Source organism: Otolemur garnettii, unplaced genomic scaffold (assembly GCF_000181295.1).
Source record: "Otolemur garnettii isolate 467f Iridium unplaced genomic scaffold, OtoGar3 scaffold00042, whole genome shotgun sequence".
Classification (NCBI taxonomy): Eukaryota; Metazoa; Chordata; class Mammalia; order Primates; family Galagidae; genus Otolemur; species Otolemur garnettii.
Window position 1 is genome coordinate 11,630,967 of NW_003852437.1, and position 26,486 is coordinate 11,657,452.

The 26,486-nt window shown below is 42.1% G+C and overlaps 1 protein-coding gene across 1 annotated transcript in view; it reads right to left on the bottom strand.

Moving 5' to 3' along the window:
* PDE7B (phosphodiesterase 7B) overlaps positions 1-26,486 on the bottom strand; it is a 219,372-nt gene that overhangs the window by 57,712 nt on the left and 135,174 nt on the right. The window contains exon 2 of the mRNA XM_012805436.2: positions 22,866-22,949. Coding sequence (XP_012660890.1) covers positions 22,866-22,949 — 84 coding nt within the window. The remainder of the gene's footprint in view (positions 1-22,865; positions 22,950-26,486) is intronic.

Genomic DNA, 26,486 nt, shown 5'->3' on the forward strand with positions numbered 1-26,486 from the left:
TAATGACTAAAATGGAAGCACTTGAGGACAGCGAGTTGACTGTCCTGGCAGTTCGCTGAATGCTGAGGAGGCCCCTCTGATGAATACCCACCCAGCAGCCACTCAGCATAGGTGCTCTGGAACTTGAATATTCAGAGTGGTTGGGGCAGTGTTTTAGCCCTCAGCTATCTACAGGAAGGTGGCAGGGTAGGCTCTTTACCCCCTTCACTACTTTTGCTTTGACTTTAACCATGACAGCTAAGGGAGGTTTTAGTATAAAGATGCCTAGAAGTTACAATATTATATAAGGCAAATAATACGAATGAGAGACAGGTTCTATACGTCCAGTGGGCACTCCACGCTCAAGAACATGGGGGTGCACTTTGCTCCTCGCTCTGCGTGGGGTCAGAGCCTATCTTTCCACATGGGATAGAAGCAGGACAGTGCTGGGTATGTATGTTGGAGAGTTGCAAGGTGGAGAGGGTGAGAGGAAGGAGGGAGGGAGATTAAAGAGAAGGGACCTTCGAGCCCCTGGGAAACGTCTCTGTACCAGTGAAGGGTCATCTGAGATGGAACATACGGAAGTTTTTGCACTAGCCCCTGAATCCCGTGTGTGTTTGAGAATTGCTATCCACGGGGTTGTGTTCCTTCTAGGAATGGGCCAGGTCCTGCACGCCTCTCCAGATGAGGAAAGCATCGTGGCAGCGGTAGAGTGGCTGCTCAGAAATAAGTTCCTATTCTGGGAACTAGAGACACCACAGGGCCCTAAAGACAAGCCCACCTCTGCCTGACTTAGAGAGCACGTGAATGTGCACTTAGCCTGGGGGCCGCAGAGCAGCTCCCCAGTTGGGCTGGAGATGCAGCTGGCAAGAAGGGAAGGCGGGGAGTGAGCGAATGCGCCGAGAAGGATGCAAGTCTGTGCTGTGGCTTCTCGGCCTTCTCTCATCCTCACTCTGGATTGCTCAGAAGGAAGAGTTTAATCTCTGTCTGAAGGAAGAGGCAGAGACGTAGCAGTTCCAGAATAAATTCAGCTAAGGACTTGCAGAATGGCCAAAGAGAAGAACTGTCCTCAGTTGTCTCAACAGCTCACCCTCCCCTTCTCCAGGCTCACCCTCTCTTTCTGGAACATTCACCCAGGGGTTGCTTTGGTTCAGACATGGGCTGGGGGCTGTCAAAGCAAAGATGAGGAAGATACAGCCTCTCCCCTTGGGAGTTCTCCATCAGGATTGGGGGACAACTGGAAACAGCAGGCCTGGGGGCAAATGTCTGCATTGTCTTGGGACTTCTGGCTGTGTTTCTCGAAGGCAGGTAGGGTGGCTGGATAACTAAGCAGTGGCCTGTTGGGGCTGGGACCTTCAGGAGTTATCTTCTGCTGTCCCGTTGTGTTTGTCCCACCTCCACGTAGGTGAGCCTCCGCACAGTCCTACTGCTGTTTATACAGTCTCTGCCACATGGGGCCTTCTAACTAGATAGAGCCCATAGACCGTGATGAGATACAAGAAAAAATGTAAGGAAAGGGTACTTGGCCTACAATGAGGTTCAAGTCTGGGTTCTTCTACTCACCAGTCTTTTAGGTAAAAGGATTGAAGCCATGCGCAGTGGCGCATGCCTGTAATCCTAATGCTTTGGGAGGCTGAGGCAGGTGGATTGCTTGAGCTTGAGAGTTTGAGATCAGCCTGTGTCTAGTAAAACAAACAAACAAAATTAGCTGGGCATTGTGGCAGGAGCCTGTAGTCCCAGCTACTTGGGAGGTGGAGGCATGAGGATTGCTTGAGCCCAAAAGTTTGAAGTTGCTGTGAGCTATGATGATGCCATAGTGCCCTGCCCAGGGCAACAAAGTGAGACTGTCTTGGAAAAAGAAAAAAAAATTAAGGTTAACCCACATTTTAGCACGTACTCACTAAAGATTCCTGGAGTGTGTTAAGGACAGCTCTAGTCAGAGTGCAAATCTGGAAATAATTTATTAATGAATCAATGAATTCCTGAGTTTGAGTTAGTGTGCAATTAGGCAGGCAATGCCGGATGGATAGGCCCTGATGGATGGGACAGAAGGGACAGTCTAAAGCTTGGGGCTCTATCTCAGAAGGGAAGTGACGGGAAGGCTTGGCTTTGGGGAGAGATGGAAAGTGGTGAAGGGACAGAGGAGAAAGAAGGTGGTTGGGTGGAAAGTCTTCTCTGTCCTTGCCAGCAGTGGCTGGTATGCTGTGTCGTGCTTCTGAAGCAATCCCCACCCCAGTTTCTATTCAGCCATGGAGTAATTCATGCATATCATGATTGCTATTTTGCTTGTCATTTTCACCATCAAACTATTAGTTCCTTGAGGGCAGAGGCTTGCCTTATTTATCTTTTAGTCCCCAGCACTCACTAGATGGGTAAAGAAGCTGTGAAAGTCAAAGAAAAACTTCATGACTTGGTAATTTTGCCTAGAGCCTCCAGTTCTCACAACAAAATGACCTGAAGCTAATTAATAGCTGTCATTATCCCAGGATTCTAAGTAGAGAAACAGAGTATCAAAAGGTTAAGAAATTCAGTTAAGATACTTGTAACAAGTAGAAGAACAGGCATTAAAACAGTTCCCACGCCTTTCATTAACTGATACTGTTTCATTGCCACATGCAATAGAATTAATTTAAAAAAAAAAACAAAAAAACCTCAAGTTCTACTTGGAGCTTAGTCAAGTGTTTGGAGCTTTCCTTCTTTGCAAATAAAGCCCTGTAGTTTATTTTCGATTTTCAGCTTTCTGATAAGGAATAAGGGGGATGATGTCAAAGCAGCACTCTGGTAACTTGTTCAGGGCATATTTGATTCCCACACAGGTGCTAACCAGGCTTTCCAAATGAGTGGAGATGAGTCTCTTTCTCAAATTACCAGGCCTCAGCTCCTGGTAAAAAGCGACATCTGCCCAGAGTTTTCAGTGTCCTAGAGAACATCCCTCTCAATAATGACTAGTGGCAGTCTGCCCTCTTGATGACCTGGTGGGGTTGACAGATTTCACACTAGGAATGAAGAATGAGGAGTGTGCTGTTTGGAGACTATCCAGAGTCATTCTTCAAAGTGTCAGAAGGATCACAACAGAGCATGAAGTTCAGAAGTTCAGTTAAGTTTAAGGTTCTTTACCCTGGAAAGTTTTCATTAATGTTTTTTTTCTTGTTTTCCGACACCCCAGTGTCCTGCAGTTGCAAATTTGAGAAACCCACTCAAAATTAAGCCAAAATGTGCCTTTAAAGCTATGCTGTCAAAATTTGCAACCTTGAGAAGCTTAAGTAATTTTAAAAAGTATCTGATTTTCAGTAAGCAAATTTCTAGTTATATTGAATTTCAGGTTCTTTCAGGAACCCCAACTCTGAGATATTTTTCTTTAGAGCAACCGAATTTTCTGAAATTTACTTTGAGAATACTTTTTTTTTTTTTTTTTGCAGTTTTTGGCTGGGGCTGGGTTTGAACCTGACACCTCTGGCATATGGGGCCAGAGCCATACCCCTTTGAGCCATAAGCGCCCCTCGAGAATACTTATTCTTTACTGACTTTAAGCCAAAAGAAAAACTTGACAGCTAATAACAAACCATAAACAAAAACTTTGGCAACAATAATAAAACAGAACATTATTGTAATAGTGTTGGAAGCCCTAACACTTGTCTTTTGTGTTTAAGACACTTTAGAACTAAAAAGCTCTCATGGATAAATAAGAAGCCCAAGGTGTCTGCACAGCTACCTATTATATGGCAACGAATAGTTTATGACACCCAATAAATCCAAGAGTGCTACTGGAATTTACAGTTCAATGTGGGAGGCATTACTCCCCAGGAGGCATTTGGGAAATGTTGAAGGCATTTTTGATTATCAAAATGATGGAAATGGCCAGAATGGGATTCATCGGAGAGGAGCCATGGATGTGAGAAGTCCCTAAGGGATGGACCTGCTCCACACAACCAAGAGTTATCCTGTATCTCTTCCAAGTTTTCAAGGGCTATTCGGCATGCAGGTGAAAAGTCTGAACCTGGAACCTTACTCCATTTCTTCGTTTTACATATAAACACAAAGTTTTCTTTTGTACAAGTATTCTATTTTCAGGAATGCAACTAGTACACAAATTAAGGGAGAAATGTAGTTTTGGAAGAGGTGGGGGCAGGGGGGAGGGTGCTCAGCATTTTCCCAGGAGCTGATCTCCATCTTAGGAAATGACCAGTGGAACACACCTGTGTCATCAGCAGTCATATCGCCACATTCACAGGGATTCTGCACATAGGTGCATTATATGACTATGTCATTAGGCTTTCTAGGGTAGATATGCCCAAGCATTTGCATATTGAAAATATATTATTTAGGGTGGTGCCCATAGCTCAGTGGGTAGTGCCCCTGCCACATGCTCTGAGAGTGGAGGGTTTGAATGTGGCCTGGGCCAGCTAAAAAACAACAATGGCAACTGCAACAAAAAATATAGCCAGGCATTGTGGCAGGCACCTGTAGTCCCAGCTACTTGGGAGGCTGAGGCAAGAGAATTGCTTAAGCCCAAGAGTTGGAGGTTGCTGTGAGCTGTGATGCCACAGCACTCTATCCAGGCGACAGCTTGAGACTGTCTCAAAAAAAAAAAAAAAAAAAGAAAGAAAGAAAATATATTATTTAAGTCATAAATTGCCTTTCTCATATTTCTGCTTTATAATATAGGTAGGGTTTTTTTTTTTCTTTTTTTGAGACGGAGTCTCAAGCTGTCGCCCTTGGTAGAGTGCCAAGGCATCACAGCTCACAGCAACCTCAAACTCTGGGGCTTAAGCAATTCTTTGCCTCAGTCTCCCAAGTAGCTGGGACACCAGGTGCCCAAGACGATGCACAGCTAATTTTTTTTGTTTGTTTTTGCCATTGTTTTTTAGCAGGCCTGGGCTGGGTTTGAACCTGCCAGCCTCAGTGTATGTGACCAGTGGCCTATCCACTGAGTTGTGGGCACTGCTCTATAGATAGGGTCTTATGTTGGTTTTTTTTGAAATTACATGAAGAAGTATGCTATAGATTTCCTTTCAAGAAGAAAAGGGGACACGGTTAATGTGGCATAAAAAGGAGGCATTGGGTGTGAGAGGGTAAAAACTTAACTGGGAAGGGTGATGAAGCAAGGGGCCCCGTCGGAAGCACAGGGAGACCTTTACAAGCAGAGCACAGCATTTGCTGAGTCTCCTTGCTCTCAGCACGAACGAAGGTCAAGAGTTTCTCCAACTTCATCATCCACTTGCTTTACTATGGTTTTTAGCACATCTGCCTCCACCACTGTTTACTTAATCTCTTTCTTTAGATCAAATAAATTCACTTTAACTTATGTATAGCTTATGTTCATTTGGTACCAATAAAAAACAGATTTGATGTGCTAATTACATTTTTTAGCCAGTATACATTAAAATAAATATGTCATGGTTAAAGTAAAAGAAAAAGGTTTGTTTCTGTAACAAAAAGAGCCCCTGTGTACCCTTCGGTATACCTGTCACACTTGGGGAATGGTGTTCTGAGGGGTTAAAGGTTTGGAAAATACAATTTAAGGAACAAAGGATAATCTAGTCATACTCTTGTTATTTTATTTGTTCAGAAAGGGCATATTCTCTTTTGATTAAGCTATATCCTCAATATTGTATTTTAAATATTTGTTTTATCACAAATATCAATAATTAAAAACTATAATAGAATGGAATATATGAAATATTGTACATATGACATATTGATAATCTTCACAAAGATATTTTTTATTAAACTCATGTTCGGAAACGTGTAATAGGGTAACCTTCTCAGCCACTGTTGTCAGCATGTTATGGATAGTTTAACTTAGGGAATCATAGAATATGCCATACACAGCAACAGGTCTTTCTGAATAAGTACTTTAAATAATATTTTCATCCATTAAACAAAATTTGTCAAGCCCCTCCTCTGTGCAAAACATTGTTCTGGGCAGTAGGAGATAGCAGTGAAGAAAATAATGTCCCTTTCCTTGGGGATATTTTAATAATATGAACACAAAGCAAAATTGATTTCCATTAGTCCTTAGAAGGAAATAGAGGAGATGATAGCATTGAAGTTTATACTGATTGAATATCTGAAGCTTGGCACACCGGGGATGGGCTGCAGAACCTTGTCATTCAGCATTGAATTTTATAGAGCAATGTGATTTTGACGTTCTCTTGTCTGCATAGCTTTTCTAGCAATATACTATTTTGTAGGTGCTTTGCTCATATTTCTCAGTCTTATTTATGATTTCACTCCAGAATTAGACTGGAAATAAAAGATTTCTTTATTCTTCAACTCCAGTTTTCATTTTTCATATATAATTTAAATTGTCCTTGATTGACCTTTGAGTCACACTTTCCTATTATGCGTGTTATTAATATCACTCATATCTCTTAATTATGATTTAAAGGATGTAAGCCTTCATTTTCTTAATCGTCTCTATTTAAGACACTTCAAAAACAAATACCAAAGGGTGACTTAAGGTGGTGAGAGCTATTCAATAGAAAGTTCAAAAACACTCTAAGAGAATAATTCTTGTCAGAAGACAATGGTGACACATCTTATTAACTTCTGGATAGTGGGTGTTTCTTACTTATGCAGCTTTTAATGTGAGATGAAATTCATCTGTTGTATTATTCTGTTCGTCATGTCCAAACAACGGAAATAAAAGCCCACCTCTTTAGATTATTTTCAAAATCTCGGGTGGTACCACTGGCCTTTATTGGTTCAGCAAATGGAAATTTTAATAATTGGAAAGATCAGAAAGCTGAACTCTTCCCAGATAGGATTTTGAATTTCCAGTTAATAATTGCTGCTGAAGCCTTTGTCAGGTGTGTAGTTTGTGAATGTTTTCTCCCGGTCTGTATGTTGTCTATTTATTCTGCTGACTATTTCCTTTGCTGTGCAGAAATATTTTGGTTTAATTAAGCCCCATCGATTTATTTTTGTTGTTGCTGTATTCGCTTTGGGTGTCTTAGTCATAAATTCTTTGCCTAGGCCAGTGTTCAGAAGTGTTTTCCCTACATTTTCTTCTAAAGGTTTTATGGTTTCAGGTTTTACATTTAAGTCTTTAATACATCTTGATTTAATTTTTGTATATGGTTGGAGGGATCCAGTTTCATTCTTCTGCATGTGGGTATCAGATTTCCAAAGAAACAAATCAACAAGAAAAAAACCAAATAATGCCATCGAAAAGTGAGCAGAAATCAACTAAAAGATTTTTCAAAAGAAGATCTACAAATGGGCAAGAAATGTATGAAAAAGTGCTCAAATCACTCAGCATCAGGGAAATGCAAGTTAAGACCATAATGAGATACCCCCATACCCCTGTGAGAATGCCATTATTAAGAAGTCAAAACATGAGAGGTGTTGGTGCAGACGCAGTGCAAAGGGAATCCTCATACACTGTTGGTGGGAATGCAAATCGGTACAACTTCTATGGGAAACAGAATGGAGATTTCTCAAAGAACTGAAAGTAGACCTACCATTCAATCTAGCAATCCCACCCCTGGATATTTACCCAGAGGAAAATAAATCATTATATGAGAAAGATTCCTGGCTTGGTGCCCATAGCACAGTGGTTATGGTGCCAGCCACATACACCGAAGTTGGTGAGTTTGAACCCAGTCCGGGCCAGCTAACCAACAATGACATCTACAACAAAACATAGCCAGATATTGTGGCAGGCGCCTGTAGTCCCAGCTACTTGGGAGGTTGAGGCAAAAGAATCTCTTGAGCCCAAGAGTCTGAGGTTGCTCTGAGCTGTGACTCCATGGCACTCTACCGAGGGTGACAAAGTGAGACTTTGTCTCAAAAAAAAAAGATTCCTGAATCTGAATGTTTATTGTAACACAATGCACAATTGCAAGGATATGGAATCAATACATATCATGGAATACTACTCAGGCACATACACAAAATGCAATAATGTCCTTTGCAGCAACTTGGATGGAACTGGAACGGAGAAACAATCACCACATGGTCTCACTTATATCTGGGAGCTAAATGATGGGTATATGTGGTTGGAAAGTGGTATAATGGACATCAGAAACTCAGAAGAGAGGAGAGTGGGGGTGTGTGTGAAGGATCAGAAATTACTTACTGGCTATAATGTACACTAGTCTCATGATGGGGCCACTGAAAGCCAGGACTTCACCATTATACGGTTCATCTATGTAACTAAAACACATCTCTGGACCCTCCTGAATCTATGGAAATAAAAAAAATAAAGTGCTTCCTTGTTCTTGAAAAAAAAGATCGCTGCTTAAAATAATTGATGTTGAAGCATTCTGAGATTCTGAGAAGTCATGAGTCACTGAGGAAAAACTAAGTTACAGCCCAAATAACTTTTGTGCTAGGAGTTTGGGGTTATGCTAAGATTCTTTCAAAACAGGTTATTCTTGTTTGGCAGTAGACTGACTTGAGCTTACTTGTCTTTTCATGTATTAAACAACCTTCAGCTTTGAAGACATTTCCCTCTGAGATATTATGATCTATTTGCCCATGAAAATGTTTCTTTCTTTTTTTTTAAAATCTGAATATGAAGATAAATATTTTGGCAGTGGTATGAAGAATAGTGTGACATTTTGGAGACTTAATGTTGTCTCTTAAAGTAAAATTATTGCTATAATCAAAAAGGATAAATGTGATAGAGAAAACACTCTAAGCAAAGAGGTCTTTTAAAGGAAAAAAAGCTTTGCTTCCTTTCCACTGCAGGAGCTGAGCAATTAGAACAGCGCCTGACATGAAATAGGTGTTCGGCACATGTCTACTCAGTAAATAAATGAAGGAAGAATAGTCAGGCACTTTTGGTGTGTCTGGGGGCCTGCCCAAGAAGCACGCCTCACAGCAGGGAGGCTGACAGAGGGATGCTGAATATGAGCTCCAGGGTCCACCATGAGCTGGTGCAACCTGACTGTACCCCATACAGCTATGTGTCCATTGAGGGTAACAATTTACAGAACCTGCCACACTGTCCAGAAGAATAATTAAGGTCATACATACAAAGGGCTCAGCACAGGGAAGACTTAGGATAGGTATCAGCTAATTTTAGAGTTATAATACATTAGTACAACTACAGATTGCATATTGATATTGGATTGAGATCTTGGACTTTTTAAGCAATGATTTTGAAGTAGTAATAGAATTGAATATTGGGTTTTTTTTTTGAGACAGAGCCTCAAGCTGTCTGCCTGGGTAGAGTGCTGTGGCATCACATCTCACAGCAATCTCCAACTCCTGGGCTCAACTGAGTCTCCTGCCTCAGCCTTCCAAGTAGCTGGGACCACAGGCGCCTGCCACAACGCCTGTGCTATTTTTTTTTTTTTTTTGGTTGCAGCCATCATTGTTGTTTGGCGGGTCCAGGCTGGATTCGAACCCGCCACCTTAGGTGTATGTGACTGGCGCCTTAGCCACTTGAGCCACAGGCACCGAGCCTGAATATTGGTTTTTATAAAGCGTATTGCTAAAGTATTTTTATCTTAGAACAGACTTTCGGGCTGATGGTGTTGAAGAGAGAGTGCATTTTCATTGTGCACCGGGAATAACCGGTCATTTCTGTGTATAATTCAGTTTTAATATTAAGCAGAAACAACCACTTGCTGTGCAAGACGCAAGGGAAAGAAAATGTACTTTTATTTACTCCAAGCCTTCAGTGATTCTCCATTTTTACAAAACAGGTTAAGTTACAAACTGGCGTTCAAGATGATCCCTGGCTTAGTTCTAAACAATACTCATTATTTAGCAATAGTTTCAACCGAATTTTACATCATTTCTGGTTACCTTCTCTTCAGCCATGAAATTTCCTCCCCTCAACACTGCAAAGTTATTCTAGGACCTGAAGGCTCTTACTCTTTGAATGAACCCAGCGTTTTCTCATTCCTGGTCTTTACTTGGGATGCACTTGTAAAAACCTCCACTTATAAAAAAACCAATCCTCATCCAAGTGCCAATGCCAAGCTCTCTGGGAGGCCCTTCACTACACCTAGTCCAGGGCTGTCTCCATGAGAGCCTCCTGGGCACCCACCAATTTACCTGGTGTTTAAGTGAGCTGTGTATCAGCCCTGTCCCCAACTATTTTGTTCATTTTTTATTTCCTATAGCGTTCATCCTGGTGTGCAGTAGTTGCTCAATTATTGTGAATTTTGAAATCTAGCTTACCTTTACAACAAAAGATTAAATTTTAGGTTTTTGAAGGAGAAGATATTTTGGATAGATTTTTAGCTTTTTTTTCTTTTCCAGGAATTGTCTCCAAAACAGAAAATTAATCTAATGTGGGCACAAAAGTCAATGAACAAGAAAAGAAGAGGAAAGGAGATGGGGAGTTCTCCTTTCTCACCCAGCAAGGGTTGTCAAAAGTGGTGGGTGGGAGAGAAGAGGGGATACCAGGGTTTGCAGTCTACTCTGAGGCCAGTGCGTTTCACTTGTCTAATTTCTTGGCGTTAGAACTGTCAGACCCCAGAGGCACTGGGGGCAGGAGAGCAAGGAGGGAATATCTCCCAATCCCTGCCTAGAACGAACTAGCTGCAGCCACAGCTGTTGTCATGTGATGAATTACCAGCTGTGGACGGTTGTGCAGGGGGGTGGGGGTTGGGTGTGGGGGCAAAGACACTGGGGGACAGGTACACCGTGTTGTCATTGCTGGACATCCCTTCTAGATTAGATTGAGCACATGAAGGAAAGGGGAGACAGGCGCCAGGCCGTCGCTCTTCTCTCATTACAAGTGGTAAAATTTATTTTATACCTTTAAGGTAAGGCTTATATAAGGAGGCCATGTGGCTGAGTGGAAAGGCAGAGTATCGAAAAAGAGTTCAATTCTAGTTTATTCTTTTATTACCTGGCAATGAGTCACTTGGCTTTTTATTTTTTTGTTTTTGCTTATAAAGTGAAAAACTGGGCGGAATGATCTCTTGAGTGCCTTCATTTAAAAGTTTTGTGAAGTGTAAAGTGCTGTTTAAATGTGAGTAAGAGCTTTGATTTTTGTGTACTGTGGAATAAATTTCATCTTTAAATGACAAGCCATCATTGTGAAGTGGCATACACTGCTTTTGACAGGCACCCAACTGCGCAATTTCCAACCAATTTTCCAATGTGGCCTTTCAATAACATTTTCTGGCCCATGGCTGCAACTTCATTTTCTGTATCTTGATATTACTTTGTGTAAATAAAAAGTAAAGGTTCTATTTCGGGTGGACACTGAGTTTCTTTTTTTAAATAAAAATCTCATCTTTTTTTTTTTTTTTACTAATTATAAGGGGAATACATGTTTCTGGTAGGAAAAAAATCTAGCAAAATAGAAAGAAGGAAATAATAATCATCTAGAAATAATCCCTGTTAGGATTTTGTCATTTTTTTATTGTTTGGGATTCATTGAGAGTACAAAGAATTAGGTTACACTGATTGCATTTATTAGGTAAATTCCCTCTTATAATTGTGTCCCTCCCCTAAGAGGTGTGCCATATACTGTGACTCCTCCCCCCCCAATCGTGGTATTAGCACAAAAATAGAGACATAGACATTTGGAACTGAATAGAAAACCATGAGATGAAACTAACATCTTACAGCCGCCTATCTTTGATAAACCCAACAAGAGCATACACTAGGGAAAAGAATCTCTATTCCATAAATGGTGCTGGGAGAACTGGATAACCACATGTAAAAGACTGAAACTGGACCCACACTTTTCCCCATTCACTAAAATTGTTTTAAGAAGAATAAAAGATTTAAATCTAAGGCATGAAACAATAAAAATCCTTGAAGAAAGTGTGGGGAAAACACTTGAAGGTATCAACCTAGGGAAAGATTTTATGAAGAAGACTTCCATGGCAATTGCAACAACAACAAAAATGAACAAATGGGATTTAATGAAACTGAAAAGCTTCTGGACAACTAAGGAGACAACACCCAGAGCAAATGGACAGCCTTCAGAATGGGAAAAGATATTTGCATATTATGAATTGGACAAAAGCTTGATAACTAGGATCAATAGAGGACTCAAATTAAACAAAAAAAGGGGCATATGTTAAGAAACATTACTGAGATTTTTTTTTTTTTTTTTTTGCAGTTTTTGGCCGGGGGTGGAGTTGAACCCACCACCTCCGGTATATGGGGCGGGCGCCCTACTCCTTTGAGCCACAGGTGTTGCCTGAGATCTTCTTTTTTTGAGACAGAATTTTGTATTCTGGTTCTTTTTATTAAATACATTATAAATATTTTGAGAAACTGTTTCTTTCTGTGATGCACAGTTTGCACGACAGGAAATAACCAACACTCCCTTGAGGAAAATTAAAGTAACTGGTGGCAGCTGCAAAGCCGACTTTAATTTGTTACAATAGCGGCTCCATTTCCTTCTTCTTTGGGGGCAGCGTATAAGTGTCCTCAGTGTCACCACCACACCCTGCTCTTTCTTATCAAAGAACATAAGGTTGGGTGATGAAATGAGCAATTTGTCATTTGGCATCTTCTGCCAGAGCAGCAGGAATCCTGAAAATACAGTCAAAATGTTGTAGAATCTACTATTTTAGATGTTTAGTCACCTGTTTTCTCATTAAGTTGTAGAAATATTTGTTCAATGGTATTGAAGTAGTTTGATACCATAAAAGGAAATAATCTAAATGTACTATAAGTGCATAAAAATATTTAAAAGGAATAACTGTCCCATATATATTCCACAAAGAAGGAATATATTACATACATGTATTGCCTCTGAACATTAAGATTCATATATAAAAAAGAATTATATTCCACTACGGTTAAAAGCTTGTGCTCTGGAATTGTATTTTTGCCTTCAAGCTGGGGTGACCTTGGATGAGTGATTTATCCCCTGGGGGCCTCAATTCCCTCCTTAAATAGTAGTGTCTCCTTCATGGGGAGTTTATGGGTTTAAATGAGTCAACCTGTGCAGAGCACATACAGCAGTATGTGGTGCCTGAGGGCTCCAAACACATGTGCTATTATGATTACGTGATGTGACATTTGTATGCCATAACTGACATACGTTAGTGGTTCCCGAATACTCATGGAAGGTCCAGAGCCAGGCTTGTTGCATCAGATTGCCTGAGAACATTTTGAAGATGTCCTGGGAGAGTCAGGTTCATGAGTTTGCAGGTATAGTGTGATGATGCTTCCTCCTTGGAGATGCAGTGGGAGCACCAGAGAAAGACCAGTTCGTCCCTTGGTAGGGTTGAGGAAGGTTTCAAGACAGTCGTGACTGCTGATAGCACCAGGCCTCGAAGGGTGAACAGGTGCTTCCTAGGAGAAGAGGGGTCTAAAAGGGGGAGTGCTCAGCTGGGAGAGCAGGTGCACCCCAAATCCAACTGTACTTCTTATGGACCCATCATGAGCAAGACAGGCTTCTGGACACCTTTATCTCATCTACTTCTCATGCAACCCAGTCGGGTGGCATTATAATCTCCTTCCATATATGTAGACATTAAGTGATTTAGGGATATCTCCTGAATTCACAACAGAAGTAGGATTCAAACTCGAGACTTCAAAACTCACGGTCTTTCCGTTGTTGGTTTACTGTGTGCAGGAGCAGCGGGAGGTTAGAGTGCTCTGAGGTCTGGGTGTGGCACCCGAGGAATTACAGGAGAGGCAGAGAGGCAGCCTCTGGGTTATGTCTAGTATTCACAGGAGCCCTCCCGGGCTGCTAGGTCTTCGAGAGACCTACAGCCTGGAGCCCTGCCGAAGAGGGACGCACACCTGGCCTCCTGCAGCCGGGGCCTGGGATTAGTGCCTCCCATCCTAGTGCTGTTGAGGTCACCGTTGTTAGGTGAGGTGGCATTGGCTGCCCTACCCGTGGGACTTTCCTCCTAAGGTTACTTAAAAGTAATAAACCACCCAGGTGCCCCAGGGCAATTTGGTTTCCTAGTTAGAAAGAAAACAAGATCTTTTTGATCTTATGTGTTAACCCTGACATCTCAGTTTGGAAGTGCACAAAAGATATTAAGGATGGGGGCACTGTTTATATATATAAAAGGCACACATTCACACACATATAGCAGAAGGGGAGCCCCAGCGAGTCTCTCAGATCTTCTGCAACTTTGAGGGTGGGGTGGCCATGAAAGGAAATAGCCCCTCAGTTTGTTTATAGATGAAGTCACGAGACCTAGGCTCTGCCTGATTTTAGGTTGGACGCTGAACTTCATTTTATTGCATAAGCAACTCATTTTAGTTCAGTGACTCATAGGGTAACCAGTCAAAAGAAACTTCACTTACTACGGCTTCCCTCTCTATTTTAATGTTTCTAGAAAGTCAAAGAGGCCACTCTGCGGGAAATACTCTGAGGGGAGTAGGGTTTAGTTTAAGGAAGGGCTGGAGCAGAAACTGGCCATTTCTATGTGCTGCGCTCAGGTGAGTAGCAAACCTGCCGGACTCATTGCAGGCAGCCGATTTATACCAAACAGAGTCCATGGGGAGGGGGTGAGGTGGTATCTGAACTGTAGTCTCTAAATAGTTTCTCACGGAGGAAGAAAAATTGCTGGTGAAACTTGCTTCTTCGTGATGTTCATAGCACTTTTTGCAATCAAGCTTATTATAAACTAAAAATACAGAGGCTGCAGCCCAAACACATGCCGGATCTTAAAGCTTCTCCTAAGAGATGGCACCATCCCTCCCAGTCATGTTTCATTGGTCTAGGAAAGTCACAGGGCCTGGCCTTATACTGACGGGTTGAGAAGCGTAATTTGCCCACAGGGAAAATATTTGAACATATAATAAAATCTAGCAAGTGGTCTCTGCAGTCAGGCAGACTTTGGCTTTACTTACTTACCATGTGATCTTGGGCAGCTCCTTATTCCTCTATAGAATCTATCTATTGGAGACTTAGTGTCTACCTCTAAGTTGCTACAATTAAAATTAAATAACACACATGTATTAAGACAACACAAACTATAGAGGCCCTCGAATCAAGCAGTTGTTGACTTTGTGCTGTCTGTTCTGGCCAAATGGCTCACAGGCGATTATGATTCCTGTGTGGAATTTCCAAAATGGGCCACTCCAGTCTGTTAGTTCCAGGTCTCTCCTGGACATTTTCACATGCCTCTCCCCAAACTCCTCCTGTCTACCTGCACTGCCGTCTTTCCCCCAACTCACTGTCCCTTTCCTCACTACTGTCTTCTCAGCTCTGGTTTCTCAGACGCCCAGACCAGAACCGGGAGCGTCCAGTCCTCAGTATCATCAAGTTCTATCTCTTCTTCTATATGGCTATTCTGGATATATACTTTGATTCCCACTACTGTCACAGTCTGCCACTTGATCACTTTTCTCTTGAGTCTGTCCCTCCTACGTATGGATGGATGTCAGTTGATTTTCTCAAACACTATTTTATCCCATTCATCTTTTTACTCAAAATTCTCTAGTAATCCTCTCCTTCATGAATCAAGTTCAAATTCTTTGTCTTGGCATTCTAAGCTGCTCAGTTTCTCTCCAGTGAACATTATTACTGTTTGGACTTTCCTCCTACTTAATGGTGTCCCACCGGTCAGCTCAGTCTTACTTTCAGGCAATTGTTTAGTCGGTCAACACCACAAAGTATTCGTCTTGCCCATGTAATGAGACTGATCCTTCTTCGAGGGTTGAAGAAGAGTTCAATGTCTCTAGTCCTCAGAGTCTTCTACCAAGGAATGGCATACAGTAGGTTTCTCCCCATATCTCCCCAGTCCTAGTGGACTTAAACAGAATTGTTCACACAGTTTTGTCTCACGTCACAGGTAGACCTTAGTCCCTAGTCATCATGAAAATGGCTATCTCAGGCCTGGGGTTGTTCATGTGGCTCAGGGCACAGTGGCTCCGTGGTCTTCCTGCCATAGAGTGGCTGTTTTGTTTGTTGAATGGATGAATGATAACTCAGAGGAAATGTTGGACTCTTTGGAGTCATTTTCAGTTTTTTGTCACTCAGATAAAGAGTAAATCCTTCCAATGATGTCAGCCAGGTTAATGGAAGGCAGTGGCTGTTTTTAGCTCTAAGCTTTAGAAGGTGAAAGTTGTTTCTTTGGGAATATGGCTTTTCTTAGATATTTTGATTGATCTCTCCTGACTTCTCTGCTTGGATCCTACTTGAATACATCATCTTTCAGTAACATTTGTATCTAGCTGAGTAGAATTGCTGACAACTCTTCCCTGGTTTATTAAGTCTTGAAGTGTATTTTAGAATGGCTCTCAGTCGGTCTTACACACGGGGGGTGGCGCAGCCCTCCTTTATGTCCCTGTTGCTTCCATCACTGCTGTGTCTTGACACTTCCAGGAAGCCTTACTTAATTTTCTAAGACACAGTTAAATATTCCTTATGTTAGTGCCTCTGACTCCTATATATGCATATATGTATATTATATATTCTGTTATAAGTGCATGCATTATTAGATATATCACATCCTATCAAACTTTATGTGCTTGTACTTTCTTATATCTCTGTAAATACCTCAAGGACAGTGGCTATGTCTCATTCATCTTTGTATCTCCAGGTCTTGGCCACACTGCCCACCATAGCAGGTGCTCTATGGATGCTCATTGAAGGGACAATGAGAGGGTGCAGATGAAACTGTCAGGACACAGTCAGCTCTGTCTTCTGCAATGTAGTGGCATTTCAGCGGCTAAGCCGCCTACTGGTCTGGCATTTCTGTGGCTGAAGTGCAGGGAGCTTGTAGCCAGAAGCCTGAGTGCACATCATAAGAGTGTGGAGAAGCTGAGCCAGAAAACACCACGACCACAGCCAGGGCCTTGCCTTTCTTTTAGAGGAAGGTAAGTAATGAACCTTGAAATTGTGGGGGTGTTACCTTTGCACTCATAAGTGTGGGGAGAAGTCTGAACTAGTCCCTGTTGCATGGGGAGTGGGGTTAGGGTTTGGGGGCATGGGGTAGCAGCCTCTGAATTCAGATCCTCCAGTGCCATTTTGGTTCAGGGGTTCTTTGCATTTTGTATGGTTCTTCAGGTGACATTAAAAGAGTTTCTTTAAGGTACTGAAAGGTTGTAACCATCTGCTAAGAACTCTGTCTTAGGAAAAGGAGTTTATAAGCAAATTGTTGCTCCATTTTTTTTTTTTTTTTTTGAGACAGAGTCTCACTATGTCGTCCTCTGTAGAGTTCACTGGTGTCGTAGCTCACAGCAACCTCAAACTCTTGGGCTCAAGCAATTCTCTTGCCTCAGCCTCCCCAGTAGCTGAGACTACAGGCACAATACCCTGCTATTTTTAGAGATGAGGTCTCTCCCTTGCTTAGGCTGGTCTCAAACCTGTGAGCTCAGGCAATTCACCAGCCCTGGCCTCCCAAAGTGCAAGGATTATAGGTGTGAGCCACTGCGCCTGGCCTGTCCCTCCATTTTTGAGGTGAGGGTATCATTTAATGCCAGATGATTTTCAACATCCTAGGTGGCTTTTGGTCAATAGTCCTTCGTTGAACGTATTTTGTATTTCTAAGAAAGAATGGCTGTAGTGTGTAATATGTTTTAGATGGCAGTTTTTAAAAAAGCGTCCCAGTTTCTGAGTCATTTCTCTCATAGAAAGGTTAACATATATATATATATGTATATATTGGTTCTATTTCGGAAATAATAAGCAAAGGAAAATATTTTTGTTGCTCTGCTAAAATGACCTCATACCTGTGCAGCCCAAGTGACCCTGACAAGGAAGGCAAGTCTGGAGGAATAGAGGTTTAAAGGTCAAGATTAGCAAATTAACAGGCAGGAAAAGCTAAATAGCCAATTAACCTACTACCACAGAGCCCGGGGTCTGCTCTGCAGCGCCCGGTTCTCTGGGGCAGCTGTTATTTGGTGCCTGAAAACCTCTGGCTGAAGCTGTTTCCTCCCCTCAAGTGCCACAGTCGCTGGGCATGTTTTGTTGGTGTGTCACTTCCTCTGCTGAGTGAGCGTGGAAATCACTTTGTGTTGCTCTGAGATGGTTGCCACGGGAACATCTCAACCTAGTCATTATCTACTCAGGCTACTGATTACATTAAATCAGGAGACCGAGCTGGAGGGCTTGTATTTCTGTGACTTTCACCTCTGTGTCCACACATCCCTGAGCACTCTTTTCTACGTTTTTTGCCTCTTTTGTTTTTCCCCAAACAGAGTTAGTAAATGAAATAAATCTATGGAAATAGGCTGTGGGATAATAGGGCTATTCCATTTCAATTGCTCCTGCCGTCTCCTAGTTCTTTGTGTTAGTACATCGTCTGGAATAAAAATAATTGTCCCCCCTCATCTCTCACTCTGTTTTGCCCCTCCGGGCTTAGGTGTAAAGATAACTCATAACTCTTGGCTTTAAAGGTCTGTGTTTTCTGTGTCCCACACAATGGTGCCGAAGCCAGTTTCCTGCTAATTATCCAGAGAAACCTCTGGAAACTCATAGCGATGCCTTTCTTCTAAATCGTATAAAATAGAAACAGGAAATAAAATTGGCTTTTAGTGAGTTACTCTGCCTTACATATTTCTATTGATCTAGATGGATCTCCTATGAGCAGGATTTTTCTAATCTTTCTTCCTGGAATCCATATGATATATTATTATTATTATTTCATGGACAAATAAAAATTATATATATTTATGGTGGACAAATGATGTTTTAAAATGTGTAAACATTGTGGAATGGCTAAATAAACTTAAATAACATGTATAACCTCATATAATTATTTGTTCGTGGTAAAAACACTTAAAATTTATTCTCTTAGTGATCTTGAAGTATATAGTATAATAGATTAGCTATTAACTATAGTCACTGTGTTGTATAATAGAGCTTTTAATCTTCCTGCATGTGATCCTTGAGAGGCATTATATTGAAGTGATCTTTTGTAGGAAAATTTATATAAACAGTTGGCCTTGTAATTTAATGTCCAAACTCAGACATTTTGGGAGTAAAAGATGGTGCTATTAATAAGTATCCCTGAACAATAGGTGCAAACTAAGTCTATGCCAGGCAGGCCAAGTATATATAGTTGCCTTATATGTAGATAAGAGGTACATGAGCATGGTCATACTGAGCTCCCCTTCTGTCCCACCCTAAATATGTATAAAGGGACATCTTTTCCAGAAGGATGTTTGTACAATTGGAAATTATCATTTTAAAGTGGAATTTAAAATCCAGATTAATAGAGGTTCTCTTTCTGTTTATACTTCTGTCTCATGTAAGTTTAGTTAATATGAGTTCACTCTTGAAAGTAAAGTGATGGCACTGGGGATTGAAAAGTAAAAGAATGACATTAACAAAGGAAAATAGACTGGACTGACCATGACTATGAAGATGTTACAAACCCCCTTAAATCTGTTAAAAAAATCTAAGTTAGGGGCTGGCAACCTTGTTCTGTAAAGGGTCATCTGGTAAGTGTTTTGGCTTTGTGGACCACAAAGCAGCTGTAGCTGCTGTATAAAAAAATTGTCATGGCAGTGTCCCAATAAAATTTTGTTTATCAAAACAGGCAGGGCCAGCTCGGCGCCTGTGGCTCAAGTGGCTAAGGCACCAGCCACATACACCTAAGGTGGCGGGTTCGAATCCCCAGCCCGGGCCTGCCAAACAACAATGATGGCTGCAACCAAAAAATGGCCAGGCGTTGTGGCGGGCGCCTGTAGTCCCAGCTACTTGGGAGGCTGAGGCAGGAGACTCGCTTGAGCCCAGGAGTTGGAGGTTGCTGTGAGCGTGATGCCATGGCACTTTACCCAGGGGGATAGCTTGAGGCTCCATCTCAAAAAAAGAAAAAAAATCAAAAAACAGGCAGGGCCGGGGGACATATTTGGTGTATGGCTGTTCATTTATTAAACCCTGTTCTAGTTACCTATTTTAATATCTAGAAACTTTGTTCTTATAGAAGATGAGTTATTTTAGACCTTAATTCTGATGCCCCATGTCCTGCTGTGACTAATGGGGCCAGTGGAGAAATGTAGTGGGCTCTCCTATCTAATGTAAATTTTTGCTTATGCATGTTACAGTGACCCAAAGCACATATTGAGGTGGGTAGCAGAGAATAAACAGCTGGGGGCCCTCTGGATAGGGAATGGCAGTTGTGTGGGTTTCACAGGCATTTTAGAAGGAAGGCTGCTGGGATGCAGAATTAGGGAATAGAGGCTGTGATAATTCGATTTCTTCTATATATGGTTTCTCTCTTGGGAAAGAGAGCCAAACTACAAGAACTCAAGGAAACGAAGTCTTGGGTCTGTGCCCAAACTTGGAAAAAATTGACTCAAAATTAAGGAGAGCAACATAAAGAATCACTTTAAACTAGTTTAGAACTTAGAGCACAGAATTGTAATCAGTTGGTAACGATAAACATTTTAGGAGAAAATCCCCAAATGTTCCAAAATGTTTCCCTTTAGGCAGAAAGTGCACACTAACAACTCAAGCAAACTACACCCAGGATGAGATTACAGAGAATTAAATAGACAGAAGGTAAAGCAGTGGGAGATGTACGTGAAGTCCATCTTACATGACTATATGTAATGTAGATGTCCCCATGCTACTGCCACCTGGCAACAAGCTGCTGTCATTGCAGACTGAGTTAGGAATTGTGGAAGGTAACCACAGTGGTGTTACTGGCTCTAGTTTCAACTCACCAGCAGGGTATGTGGCCCATTATACAGAGGGGTAGGTAGTACCATCAATAAAGGATAATTTTAGAAGTCTTCAGCCCAATTTGTGCTGTTCAGTTAAACATAGAGGATGATCTACATTCATAGTTATTTAATATAATCTTTTTGAGGAGACCCTTTAATGGGTTAATGGTAGATTAGCTATAGTTACTGAGTGTTCAATGACTATAAAGACGCTGTCTTTAAGATCTTATAGTCTATTTAGGGATGTGTTTTATGCACATAGGAAAAAAACTGAGATGGCTTATAAAGCAAAATACAATGAAGGCAAATTAACATTGCCTTAGCATTTTTTTTTTTTACAAATTCAGAGACATGAGTGAAAGAGTTATCTGGAATGGAGTGCTGAGAAGAACAAAAAGGGAATTTCGGGATGGATGGCCAACACTGTTACTTAATGGGTGGGAGCAACAGGTGAGGTGGTGGAAGGGAAGCAGACAGCATCCGGGGCTGGGGAGGGAGGCTGGGGTGAGCTCAGGCCCTGGGACATTCTGAACCTCCAGCAGAGGAGGGACACCATGGCATCACTTGCAGATGATCTGTTACAGGGTGAATAATATGACAGTGAAATATTATCTGCAATAAGGTTCTCTTTAAGTTTTTATTTATTTCATGTTGTTTTTAATATTATAAAAGTAAAAGAAAAAACTGTAAAAAAAAAAGATGTGGGCAGCAACTGTGGCTCAAAGGAGTAGGGCACCGGCTGATTGCCAGAGGTAGCTGATTCAAACCCAGCCCTGGCCAAAAACTGCAAAATAGAAAAAGTGTTACAGGAGCCTAAGCTGAAGAGTTAAGTATTTTATTGTCCCATCTGCAAAGATAACCACCATTAGTAATGGTGTTGCTTATTGACGGTGGGATTAATTTTTTTTCATTTGGAACCTTGCATTATAAAGGGGATGATCTCCCGTTTTCTTACTTTATTCATGGTTTATATTAGAAACCATAAAACGGCCTCTCATCTATCACTGCAAAGAGACTCTTTGTTATTTTCCCCCTCCTACTAACAGGATGGAGAATTCTGGTCTATGTGAAAACAGTGAATCACATGCCTGGGACAAAGAAATCCATTTGGTTGAGAGACTGTCAAAGGTGTGACTTCTATGGGTAGCTGGACCAGCCCATTCAAGGTCACAAGGAGAGGTCACAGACATCATTATTGTATCTGCAGGCTGTATCCAGTATTGCCCTGGTCTCATGACTCACTTCCGCATTCTATAAAGCATTTTTGGCATCTGAGTGGGGACAAGGCTGGTCTCTAATATGGAAAGAGTTACTCTAATTCTTTGTGTCCCAGAAAGAGCTGAAAAAACAGATCTTGCACATTGATCCTGGAGGTTCTGGAGGTTCACAAGTCAGGAGAAATACAAACATGTCTGTCACCTACTGGTCTTTCCATGATCCAAGGATCAGAAAATAGCGAGTTCTAATTTCTCCTAGTAATTTCTAAGAGTTGAAGCAAATCAAATTACCTCCTTAGCTAAGTTTGTGTATGTCAAAAGAAAGTAATGTTCTGTGGGCGCAATTCAACACTTTGAAACTTACAGATGGGAAGTGATGTGAGAACCACACCCTGAGAACCTCGGAGCAGAATGGAAATTTAATCACTCTCTCCCCACCTTCCCCACCAGTCCGCGGCGGAGGATGATTATGATAGTTAGGAGGATAGGAAATCTGGATGATGATTGGCCTCTGATTTAGGTTTCCAGAAGAACCTAAGATTAAGAGAATAATGAACCAAAGGTTGAGAAAACCTTCCAGTGAGGACTGGTACATGAGGTGAAAGGGAGAAGTAAACGAACTTGCAGAAAGCTGGTGAGAAAGGAGAAGGCAGGCAGGGCAGAGGGAAAGAACTTTGCCACGGTGAGGAGTTTTGCCAGGAATGCGAGACTACACCTCGAGGATTTAGATTAGACAAAGAACTGAGAATTAGATAGTGGGTGGGTTACTAAGGGCAATGCAGGTGAGGTTTCTCCGTGGAGTTTGAAAAATAAAATAGAATCCCATCTCATCTAGTCCTGGCTGAAGTGGAGAGAATGTGCAGGGAAGATGCACACGACAGCTTCCTTGGAGAATGTTTCAGAGCCTTTAAGATTCACATTTTTAAAGCTGATAGGATTTGACCCTCACTAATGCTTAGGCAGGGCCGGGCCAGAATTACTTCACTCCTGAGGAAATTCAAAGACAAAGGGTTAAGTTCCAGTTGGCAGGAGAGAGACGTGGGAAGGAAGGCAGACCCGGGAAGGTTTTGAAGTTCAGAGGGAAATGAGGATATGTATTTTTTTTCCTTTTTGAAGAGAACGTTTGTTCCTTTCCAGGTACACTTGATTACTCACTGTTAAGGAGGCGGAAGTCAATGAATGGGTAGGAGCCTCGGCGTTCAGCAGGGACCCCCGTCTGACCCGTTAGTCGTGCATCTCCTAGAAAACAGAAAATCCAAACAAATGTTTGAAGGCATTGCCAAGGGTGTTCGCTTTTCCCCTGTAAATCCTCTTAACCAGTTATGTCAATGAAGCCAACACCAGATGTCCGGAGAAAGATGATCGCCTTTCCCCTCCCAGAAGAGAGCGCTATGTGTGAAGGGAATTTGATTAATGTTGAGGGCAGTGAACTTGGCAATGCGACAGCACATGAACCACTGCTCTCTTATATTGCTGGAAGATGGGTCTTTGAAAATCACAACAACTTGCAAAGTTTCCATCATCTTTTTATACTTTCCTAAGCCCTAAAAATGAAGCCTCCTGAATGGAGGGAGGGTTCATTGTGGAGGAACAAATGGTGTGTTGAGAATGTAACTTTTGTCTTATAAGATTTAATCAACGGGAGTGTCATTTCTCCTGGTTCCAGCACAGTTGTTTCCTGGCTGCCACCTGTTTTCCCTTTCTCCAGGTTGTATCATTGATCCACGTTGGAATCTGCTCAAGGGCGCGCCTTGTTCCAGGTGCTTCAGCTGCTCAGGCGTAGGACAGTCAGGAGAGTTTCTAATACTTATTTGTTGTAGTTTTTCCTTAACCTCTGTGTTCGTTTTTCTTTTTTCAGTGTCTGTTCTGCCTTCCCGATTAAGGGAGGTAATGAAATACTGAAAAGGGCATGGACTTTAGAACAATGTAGGCTTTGGAGCAACCTGGCCCTGACGCTTGCTAACTACGCGGTCTTGGCAAATTTATTTCTGAGCCCTCTTTTGCCTCATTTATAAAATGAAGATAAGATCTTCTTTGAAGTGTCATCATCACAGATCCCCAAATAATACTCGCTGCCTGGAAATAAAGGCTGGTTTATTTACTTCGAAACTGCAAAGCAGGGATCACATACATCATGTTAATTGCATTTCTGCACAGCACTTTGTGTATTGGCTGGTACTTAGTAGACTCTAAGTGAATGTCTTCTGTTGACAAGAGTAGATATAAAGACCAAATCCACCAGTTATTACACATAATAGGGAATCAAAGGAGAGTTAAAAATACGTGAGACCTAATATGTTTCTGGAAGAACTGAGTCAGGGAAGATTTCAGTTCTGCCAGTAATGGCTCATGGTCATAAACCACTTTTTCCCAGAACTCAGGCAGGACTGGGAGTGGGGAGAGCAACAGTCTCTCTCTCCTTCCTACCTCCTGGAGTTACGGGGCCTGGGTGAGATTCACATCGCTGGGAGCCCTGCGACAGATAGGGCTGATAAGGTCCCTCATGGATGGGCCTTGAGTGAACTTGGGGTTGTAAAGGACAATCTGTGAGCTCTTGGGCTATCCCCTGCTTTGAATTTTATATTAGTACCTTATTTAATATCTCATAAATATCGATAAATATCTATCTCATAAATATTTCATAAATATCTCATATGATCCGATATATTGCCATATTGATATTAAAGAATATTACAACTTCCGGATGAAAGAGAAAAAGCCAAGTGGGAGGAAGAGATGGAAAAGTAGTTTTAGAAAAATGAATATAGACGTCAAAGAAGGGAACACAGTCAGCTTTTTTTTTTTTTTTTTGAGACAGAGCCTCAAGCTGTCCCCCTGGGTAGAGTGCCGTGGCATTACAGCTCACAGCAACCTCCAACTCCTGGGCTCAAGCGAGTCTCCTGCCTCCGCCTCCCAAGTAGCTGGGACCACAGGCGCCCGCCACAACGCCCGGCTATTTTTTGGTTGCAGCCATCATTGTTGTTTGGCGGGTCCAGGCTGGGGATTCAAACCCGCCACCTTAGGTGTACGTGGCTGGCGCCTTAGCCGGTTGAGCTATAGGCGCTGAGCCAAGTCAGCTTTTTTAAAAAATTAATTTATGTATTTTGATAAGTCCATGGTGGGGAGATGGTCACTAGTTATAGGAAAGGCAGAGAGAAGAGATGAAGCGTTTTCTTCTCCAGGACAGCTGTCTTGGACACCATGTGTCTGTGAGTTCTAAGGGATTCACAAACATCACAGTATATTTATTTTCTTGGTTCTCTCATGGATCCTCATAATAGCCTCGTGAAGAGAGTTGCTATTATTTTTCTGACTTATAAGTGAGAAAATTGAGGCCCACAGAAGAATTTGTTTTGAAGGATTGCTATTCACCCTTGGTCCCGGCTAAGGGCTGGGGCCCCTTCAAGGCCCAAGATAGTAAATATCTATGGACTATAACTGAGCTGCCTGCGTTTACGATGTGTTAAGCTTGTAATTAGCAGGGCTAGCACTTAAATCTGGAGTATTAGACTTCATAGACCAGCTCTCTCCTCAATACCATTATTTTCTAAGTTTATGCAGGCGTCCTCAAACTACGGCCCGCGGGCCACATGCAGCCTGCCTAGGACATTTATCTGCTTGCTGGGTGTTTTTGCCGCTACTGCCTGAACTGCTTAGCAGCTGACTTGTCCAGCCTGCCAACGGTCTGAGGGACAGTGAACTGGCCCCCTGTTTAAAATTTTTGAGGACCCCTGTTACAGAGTGTGTAGATCTGGTTTTTAAAATGAAAAAAAAATTTTTTTTTAGATTGCCCCCACCCCTATAAGAGAAATTGTACTTTTCATATCAATTGAGAAAGTACAGCATGTTAAAATGACATAATACATTCACGGACTTTGAATGAGTTTATATCTGATGTTGATGGTAAGATAGACAAATACTTAAAGAACAATGCGCGGCTGAGCCTGTTTCCCCACAAAGCTGGCTGGACATGCAGATTTGATGCTGAGCTGCTATCATCCCTTTGCTTCTCCCGGGGGTTTCAGGCCCACCTTTTGGAAACTACTTCTCTCTTTTTTTTTTTTTTTTTGAGACGGAGCCTCAAGCTATCCCCCTGGGTAGAGTGCCATGGCATCATGCTCACAGCAACCTCCAACTCCTGGGCTCAAGCGAGTCTCCTGCCTCAGCCCCCCAAGTAGCCAGGACTACAGGCGCCCGCCACAGCGCCTGGCCATTTTTTGGTTGCAGCCATCATTGTTGTTTGGCGGGCCCGGGCTGGGGATTCGAACCTGCCACCTTGGGTGTATGTGGCTGACGCCTTAGCCGCTTGAGCCACAGGCGCCGAGCTGGAAACTACTTCTCCATTAGTGTTACTAAATTGACTTTGCAGTTACAACAGTGCAATTTTCCCAGAAAATGCATGTATAATATTGATGTAGGTTTAAAGCCTCTTCCAGGCTTTCTTGCTGTTGTCCACCTGTGAGGCTGGGGCAGAGACTGTCATCCTGTAAGACTTTACACCTGGGCAATGAGGAGGTAGCACCACATGGCAGGGGGACAAAGGGAGGGTGATGCCTTAGGGACTCGTGCCTTGTGAGAGATCAGCAGCATTTTGCCATCTTTGGATGAATCATTAACCACTTTGAGGTTGAACTGTCTACTGTTTAAATCGCATAATGTTAGCAATTTGGCCTACCTCATAAGGTAGTTGTGAGGAAGTTATAAAATGTGTGAAAATAATGATAGTGAATGCTTATTAAACACTCCATGCTGAGCATTTCACATGCATTATCTTAC